Genomic DNA, 9,014 nt, shown 5'->3' with positions numbered 1-9,014 from the left:
TTTACACCCCTCACTCTCACTCTCACTGTCTCACAGTCTGGGTACACTCACAAAATGTCGCCCAGATAATGCTGTACTTTATCGCAGTGTATTTAGGGACACTGTTAAAACATTAAACTATTAGATTTAGAGACACAAGAAGGCCTCATTTACAAAGACCTGTTGGAGACATCCCTTAAATACATAATGGGTAGGACTTTATAAGGCGTAGGAATAAGACATTTATCTGGTTCCCAAGTTTTTCCAGTACCTTATGAAGTCATAGTCTGAAGATATTCAATAAGGGGGACGACTAAGCATGGAAATAACTTAAAATGTGAGAACAAGACATTTAAATATCTTGTTCCCACATCATATTAATTAATTCACACCTATGAATTCATTCATTCATTATCTGTAACCGCTTATCCACTTCAGGGTCGTGGTGGGTCGAGAGCCTACCTGGAATCATTGGGCACAAGGCGGGAATACACCCTGGAGGGGGCGCCAGTCCTTCTCAGGGCACACCTATTAATTCCCATCCTTTATTAAGTAGTTCCACATACTTATTTTTGATTTATTTATTTATTTTGGAATAAAGCAAATATTTCCTAGACTCAAGTTGATATTGCAAGAAAATAAAAAGAAAGTATTTCTCGATAATAAACTTGCTACCGTTAATAATTTGAAAATATATTATTCTTATACATTTACATTATCTGAAATTAAATATTTTATTCAATAATACAAAGTTATGGGAATAAAGATAATAAAGATGATGAAGGAAAACAGGAAACTGTGTAAAATAGTATTCTAATTAGAACTAAACTAAAATGTGTATGCAAAATAAATGGGTTTGTTTGAGAATATGCCATCGTATCAGCTCCTCACACCATTTATTTTGGTTCTAACAGCAGCAAAATGATATCAGCAAAGCCTTGTATTAGTCCCATTTACTTTAATAACCTAAAGCTATTTAATAAAACCCACAAAAACTCACTGAGTCCAGGAGATATTCCTGTCACGACCGTTTCCCTCACAGACTTCAGAATCCCTGAAACATTACCCTCAGCTACAGGTTACTCTGCATTATTCATCACTGATAAAAGAAAGATGAGTTGTAATCAAATTCCCTGAAAGAAAAAGAAAAGAAAAGTTTTTTTTGGTTTTGTTTTGTTTTTTGTCAGCTTTGGGCAATTAAATGAGGAATGTGTTTATTTATTATTTTGTGCATATTTTCTATGAATTGAGGCTGATCTTATATGAAGATTTAAGCTGTTTTGCAGTCACTGAATGAAACAATTTAAGCTCAGAACACAGAGAATCTCTGACACCTCCAGGCTACAGGTGTCAGTAAAGCAGATGTTTTATAACTTGAAGAAAAATCACTGGAGAAATGACTGATTGCTTTCATAAAATATTCATTCATTCATTGTCTGTCAGTGCTTATCCAGTTCAGGGTCGTGGTGGGTCTGGAGCCTACTCTGAATCACTGGGCGCAAGGCAGAAACACACCCTGGAGGGGGCACCAGTCCTTCACAGGGTGACACACACTCACACATGCATTCACACACTCACACCTATGGACACTTTGGAGTCGCCAATCCACTTACCAATGTGTTTATGAACCGTAGGAGGAAACCTGAGCACACAGGGAGAACACACCACAGTCCTCACAGACAGTCACCCGGAGGAAACCCATGCAGACACAGGGAGAACACACCACACTCCTCACAGGCAGTCACCTGGAGTGGGGCTCAAATCCACAACCTCCAGAAACTTTGTTCCTCGATGCATCATACTAAGAGACAATGTACTGTACATATAAGATCCTGGGAACAGAGGAATACTCTCTTTCATTATACAATAAATTATTATTAACTTGTAAAATTAATTGTATTCATATTAACCTACAGAATACAAACATGGCATTTCATGATGTTTCAAGCCTCTAATAATGTTTGCAGGTAAAAATAAAACAGGACAAATGTTTTGTATGATCTTGTGCAAAGGCTCTGCTCTGAAGGGTTTGAAAAGCAGGCTTGTCAAGAAGCTATTGGTGTCATGCTAGGCCCGTTTAGCCTTGGGAGATATCAAAGCTTAGGAGGTGTGGCTCTACAGTGTTGTTTTTTGACACTTTCAATTTTTAACATGAACTTTTCATGAATAATACATGTTACTTTGAATTAAAACATTCATGAATAATTCAAGCCCCGGTGCGTTGATAAAGTGAGAGTTAGGGAGTTTTGTCATTCAGTGAAGTCTATCAACTTTGCCGTCTTCTAGTGTTTTTATGACACTAATAGGAAACCTCTGTGAATATGGAAAGGAGACCAAGGAGGACGCATCTTTTAGGGTAAGGTATTAAATTGTGTTCAAGTTACATGGGTTTTAAATTAGGGATTTTTGTTTCCACAGGGCAGTGTACAAATAATTTTCCAGAGGCAGGAAAATATGGAGACTGTCTGACAGTTTTCATTAGCCTCCGAAAATATCACTCACATTTTTCCAGTATTAATAACCATAAATCTGGTGTCTGCATAATTTTTTGGCCTGTTGACACTGTAATGCATTTCTTAGCCTTTCATATTACATTAAAATACATTTCTGGCTTTCTGCCACTTAGTAGTTAATCATATAAATAGTTGCGAAAAGTCATAGATGACATTTTATGTAGTTTTCAGCACCAAAAACCCTGATAATTTCTTCTAAAAGAGTAATACACAGAATTACTAATCACAGAATACTTGCTTTTAGTTCTCCAAAATAATCTGCCTGGACAATTTCCATGCCTTCAACGTCTGCTCCTCAAGGTCCAGTAATCCCAAACACATTCAGTGATGCTGTTGTTCTGAAACCACACATTTGTGTATATCCTTTTGACTGTTACTCCTTACTGAATAATTTTTATGAGGACTTTCCATTCCTCACTTCAGGGAATAATCTCTAAAATCGTACAAAATACAAGTTACCTGTACTTAATGGTGATTTAGACTGGAAGTGACATAAACAAAGGAGTGAGCTCTGACTTGGGCACAGTACTGTATGTGGTTTGTGTTTCAGAAAAATTGAGGCATTCGTTTTGGCACACAACTAAGAATCAGTGTAGATCCATATAGAAGTTCCTAGTGAGTGCTTTTCAAATATGAGAATGCTGCCGGCTGCAGTAATGGTCCCATTGGAGATAATTATTGCTTTGCCTGGCTGAGACTGTTCCTATAGAAACCCCTGCCTGTAGATCCTAACCCAAGGACAAACAGGCCGCTCCCTAAAGTGCCCTCCATGGCACCATCCAGAAGTGTGTGTCCTGGAGAAAGACGGGTTCTGTGCCTCTTCTCTTAATTTGAGCCAGTGGGGGTCAGAAGGCATGCTCCTGAGCCCGTCCCCCCGGGGGTCCTTCAGTGTCCCCGTTCACATCAACCTGCACAATGTTCGGCGGCGGAGAACACGGTAAGGGTGGTGTCGTGTTGGTGAAATATTGGTGGAATTACCTTTCAACTTTCCTCAATGAGGTGAAAGTTTTAATATATTTCACAAGTGTCTTTGCAGTTTTACTTGATGTTTTTTAAAGATATTACCTTATTGGTTTTGTAAGCACTGAATGTAGAAACCTCTGAAATGTGTTGAATGTGTATTAGCATGTTTTAAGCTGGATCTGTATGTTAAAATCATAATGGGTAGACATAAATCAGTTCCACATTTTAAATTTTACTACGACTAATAGTAATTTAACTTTTTTTTATATTTTTTAATAGTGCTTAAGAGTAAGTTAAAGTATTTCCACATATTTAAATCACTCACAAAGAACATGCAAATTACAAAATGTACAAAATTTAAGTATAAAATTTGATTTTCAATCTAGTTAAAAGCTTTACATTAAAAAAATAAATTAAATGTTTTACTGTGCGTATTTAAATAAGCAAGAACCCTCATGATGTCTGGGATAAAATTCTACACTTTGGGGCCATAGCAGCAAAAAGCAGCCTCTGTATTTGATATTTTGACCTGAGAGCTCATGCCTAGTAATCCCACTAATGAGATAAAGAGGGTCAAGACCATGCAAGCACCTAAAAGGCAACTGAAGGATTTTTAACTCTATTCTGAATGACACGGATAACCAGAGCAAATCTTTAAGGGTATGTGTAATATGCTCCCACTTCTTGGGGCATGCCTTGTGCACCCTCCATAAGCTTGAACAGAACACAGCTGAGAGTGGAGACATTGGTGATCACGTTTTGAAAAATATATACAATTAATTTGTGCATGTATATTGTGCTGTTTCTGCCTCAACAACACTGACACATATCGAGAGGTCAATACCATGAGCAGATTATTTATGAACTGTGTTCTAACCCTGTGTTTCGGAATTGGAGTTTGTGCACGTTTATGGTTGGTATTTGTTAGAGGTGCATCGTGACTACTACAGCCTGGCTCTTTTTGATAGCTCTACTTCTGCCTTCGCATTCATGTCAAAGACAGTGTCGAAATGAACTTTATTGTCATTGAGACTATTCCGCAGGGAGATTGCATTTCTCAGAGCTTTTATGTGCAAATATAACATAAAGGCAAGTGCGCACAAACAACGGTTACCAAACACCACAGACAGACAGTGAATACGTATAGGAATAACAGAGAAAAATATTGCAGACTGTTCAGAATGGAGGCAATTATTATTGCCTAGTATAACAGGAAGGGTAAACTTGACATTGGTTAATGGAGATAAAGTGCTAAAGGGATAAGAAGCAGGAATTATTGCACAAAAAGGAACTACGTTTTCAAAGATGTGAGTTCCAATAAATGGGCTCAGACTGCCTGTGTGTGTGTGTGTGTGTGTGTGTGTTCAAAAATTTTACAGTCCTTACAAGCTATCATGTTGTTTATTGTTAGAGGGAGTTGAGTAGTCTGATTTCCGGTGGAGGAAGATATGAGTTCTGAGTATACATGCTTAGACAATCTGTGTGTGTGTGTGTGTGTGTGTGAGACAGAGAGAGAGAGAGAGAGAGAGAGAGAGAGAGAGAGAGAGTGTTCAGGAGTTCCACATTCCTGATAGACCAGCATGTTGTGTTTGTTGTTAGAGGGAATTGAGCAGTCTGATGGCCTGTGGGAAGAAGCTCTTGCTGAGTCTGGCAGTCTTGCACTGTATGCTGCGGTAACGTTTGCCAGAGGGCAGAAGGCTGAACAATCCATGGGCAGGGTGGGTGGTGTCTCTGACTATCTTGGTGGCTCTGCTGACAGGTATAGGGCTTGTATGGATGGGAGTGGGTCTCAGCACTCTCTGGAAGGACTAGGTGAACCTCTACCAGACCAAGAAGTTGCTGGTCAAGATATTCTCTATAGTGCCTTATTAGAAACTTGTGTGGTTAGGAATGGGGAGGTTTAGAGGGTTTCTAATACTATGTTTTGTGCTAAATTACCACCTATGTGTATATTGACTCTCCCCCTCCCACCTGCCTCCTCCAAGTATAAGGGATTTTGATCAATTCTATGTGTTCTGCATTTTTCAGGGAGCTGCTGCAGTATCCCCACTCAGGGCAGGGTTCTCAGTGGATAAGGAGTAGATCTATGGAAAAGGGCAAGGCCCCAGCTCCTGTCTCCAGTGTAGGAGAGGACAGAGCTTTACTGCTGGGATTCACCATGATCGCCTTCTCCATCTTCATGTACTTTGTGGTGGGAATCGTAATAGTGAAGCCATGTTTCCACAGGTATGAAGAAGAACCAACTCTTATGGCACTTTCCACTGCATGGTACCTACTCTACTCGACTCTACTCGCTTTTTGGTACATGGTACCTGGTTCACTTTTCACTGTAATGGCCCCACCACCTGAAATTTAGCCAGTGACATGGCAAAAATATTGTCACTGTTGGGAAGAGCACACTGTGTAAACCACAACAACAGCAGTAACATTAAGTGATGTTTATTTATTGTATCCACACATTAGTTCTGACAGATTAGTACAGTTTTTTTCCTTCCTTGTCCATCTCTCGCTGAGATATTTCATTGGCCACAAATCCAAGGAGCGTTTGAACCTCTTCAAAAGAACATGCCATAATTATACAAACTGCCTTCCTGAGTCGGACAAAAACAAACATGACCCCTGCTGTAGCTTTGAGATTTTACAGACGCCTAGTTTGTGCTGGATGTCTGCATTTCATTGTGATTGACAAGTCTCTCTGGCCAATTAGTGCAAGGTTTACTTGTCACAGATTAGTCCCTCCTGGGCTCACATGGAACCACAAGCAAGCAGGTACTAAAGAAGTACCCAGTTCCAGGGACCAGGCACCAAAAGCAAAAAAACAGAGTAGAGTCAGATAGTGTAGGTAACATGCAGTGGAAAAGTGCATTAGCCCAGTGATAAACAGCAAATCAGTTTTGGCAGAAGCAAACATATTTATGATCATTTAACCCAGTAAAACTGCTCCATGGATGTGAGAGAAAATGTTTGCTGGCTAAGCAAGTAACCCTGATGCCTCGTTGTGGTTAAAATGCTAGTCTATGTATGTTGCTTTTGCCTGTGCAGTGACTGGGGAGAGGCCACCAACTGCTCCTTGATCCAGGCTGAGCTTTTAAATGAGTCAGATGACTGTGGCAGCTTGAGCAGTCCCCTTTGCCTGCAGGTCTTTGTGTACATTTTGCCATTTGGGAGAAGAACACGTCTACACTATGACGAAGTATCAGTGAACCTCAGCCCAGAGGTAATATCCACACTCGTGAAATGTGAAACTTGCTTTTATTGTCATTACACAGTAATACACAGCCTCTGGAATTTCGCCATCCATGGCAATTATCACATACACTCTGAGTGGTGGGAAGCCATCTCAGCTCCCAAGGAGCAGTTGGGGCTTAGGTGCCTTGCTAAAGGCCAACTCAGTTGTGGATATTCAGGGAGTAAACGCTACCTGTGCCCCCATTTTCCTGCCTGCCCTAAGCCTGCTTTCCTCAAAATTTGGCCACAGCTGCCCAAAATTACCTATTTGATACTCACTATTATATCTCAGACAGTGCCTTGTCTATATATTTCCTGGGACATTTTATAAATCTACTAGTAATTTTGTTATCAGATCTAACTCTCTCTCTCTTACCTTGCAGTGTTTTTACATCCCTAAAAGCCAGCAGAACAAGTCAGAGCTGGTGGAGGAGGCCCTTAAAATCCGAGACTTCTTGTTGACCTGGCAAGGGCAGGCCCTAAGTTGTTACCCCAGCACAGGGAGATATCCTGAGGACGCAATCCTAAAGAAGAGGTACACAGTGCGCCTGGCAATCCAGTGTCTGCTGTGGCCGAGCCTCATGCTCTTTGGTGGGTGCTTGCTGGTGGGCCTGGTTATACTCACACAGAACCTGGCTCTGATCTGCACTGAAATCACCACAAGAGACAGAGGGGAACTGGGCCAGACCATGCTGACCCAGGGCAAACTCTACCAGCTGCTGAGGAGGAGGCCTGAGAGTCCCACCATGGAGCAGGATCCAGGCAGCTAACATCCTACAACCAGCATATAACTACTAAAACACCAATATGACACACTACTACCACCATGTGCATGCAGATTCTACATGGTATAATACTAGGCAGACTCAGGTCAGTGACTTGGACTTGCAATTCAACTCAAGCTTGGGCTTAAATGAGTCACAGATGCACTTGGTCTCTTGAAATATCAGCCTGAGAATGGACCTTACTGTTTTAAATGGAAATCTTACATATCCAGCCTTTCAGGTTTGCTACTGTGTGTGCAGTCATTAATGATTTGACATTATTCTGTTCACGGTGCAGTCACCTTTGATAAATTTCCTTGTAGTTATTAGAACCTTTATTCTGATCAAATATCAAAGCACCTTAAGCTGTAAGGAACATTTCAAAACAAATTCAAATAGTTGGTTAGCAAGTAGATTGGATAGACAATATGCTTGCGAGCATATTATCTTTTGTAGCTTATCTGTAGCAGAATACATGGTAAATTGATGGGTGGGCTTATCCGACTGACATTTAAGTAAGTTACAGATGATGTTTTAATATTAGGTTTCAGATGAATTCTTTAGCTAACATAAAGTCATTTTAAGTTCTCTGTTTTCTTTAAACACTGCATTCCCGAGGTGTAGCACTTCAGTTCTTTTCTGAGGACCGAAGGCTTTTCTGTAATGAAAAGATCTTTATTTGAAGCTGTGTGGAAATCTGTAAGGTTTTTATTAAGTGTTCACTTTTGTACAATGCAAAGCCTGCAGCTAATAATAAAACGAAATAGAGACTGAACATCTGGCAGTTAAGCAATGTAATGGATAATGGTCGGAAATTGTAGCTGAAAACAAAAGAAACATGTTCCAGTCATGCAGAGTTTTAATAATTTAAAGTGGGTTTACAGAGAATGTAGAAATGTATTCAGTACTTTGCTTAAGCTTTATATGGCTGAGCAGTTGATGTTTCATTAAACATGAGCCTGTTTCTCTGTAGCTGTGGTGTTGAACATGCCACAAGTGAAAAGAACTTGAGTCCTGCTGTGTCATTCTCCAGCACAGAGTTAAAGGTGAGGTCATCCCAGATGAATAAAAAATCACAAATGAGATCTCTTTAATGTCTCTGCAGTTTCTCAGAGACAACAATAAGATCAAATGGAAAAACAAAGGAGACTTTAGCATAAGTCTCCTGTTGCTCAAATGTGTCTCCTGAGATAAAGACGTCTGTGATCTTACGACACGTTCTAAAACCCTCTTGAGTTTTAGTGGCGATCTCACTAAAGTCATAAAACCTGCTCAAATTAACTAAATCCTAAATGATCTCTTCTTTACCTCCTTTATCTGCCTTGTGTCTCATGTCTCTAAACAATTTGACAGAATGACCATTATGTCTCCTGAGCCATTACAGAGCAAATATTGAGCAATAAAATATTCCACTGGGAGTGGATTTCATGGCAGAACATATTTTGTTATATTTGGATTTGCAAATGGGAATAAAACAATGTGGAAGACCAAGACCCAACAATCAGTAGAAAGACGCACACAGACCTGCATGTCTGTTACGTTGCACATCCACAGGGAACTGCAGCCT

The 9,014-nt window shown here is 40.1% G+C and overlaps 1 protein-coding gene across 1 annotated transcript; it reads left to right on the top strand.

Annotated features, from left to right (window-relative positions):
- Positions 1-2,205: 2,205 nt before the first annotated feature.
- On the top strand, positions 2,206-7,453 carry kcnmb3 (potassium calcium-activated channel subfamily M regulatory beta subunit 3). The gene is made up of 4 exons (XM_066680245.1): positions 2,206-2,335; positions 5,484-5,681; positions 6,498-6,672; positions 7,067-7,453. Exons 1-4 carry the CDS (start codon positions 2,301-2,303, stop codon positions 7,451-7,453), a joined length of 795 nt encoding a protein of 264 aa, XP_066536342.1. The 5' UTR covers positions 2,206-2,300.
- Positions 7,454-9,014: the final 1,561 nt, after the last annotated feature.

The sequence above is a fragment of the Hoplias malabaricus genome, chromosome 9 (assembly GCF_029633855.1).
Source record: "Hoplias malabaricus isolate fHopMal1 chromosome 9, fHopMal1.hap1, whole genome shotgun sequence".
Lineage (NCBI taxonomy): Eukaryota > Metazoa > Chordata > Actinopteri > Characiformes > Erythrinidae > Hoplias > Hoplias malabaricus.
Note: the sequence above shows the minus strand (reverse complement) of the source record. Positions and strands in the feature narration are given on the sequence as shown.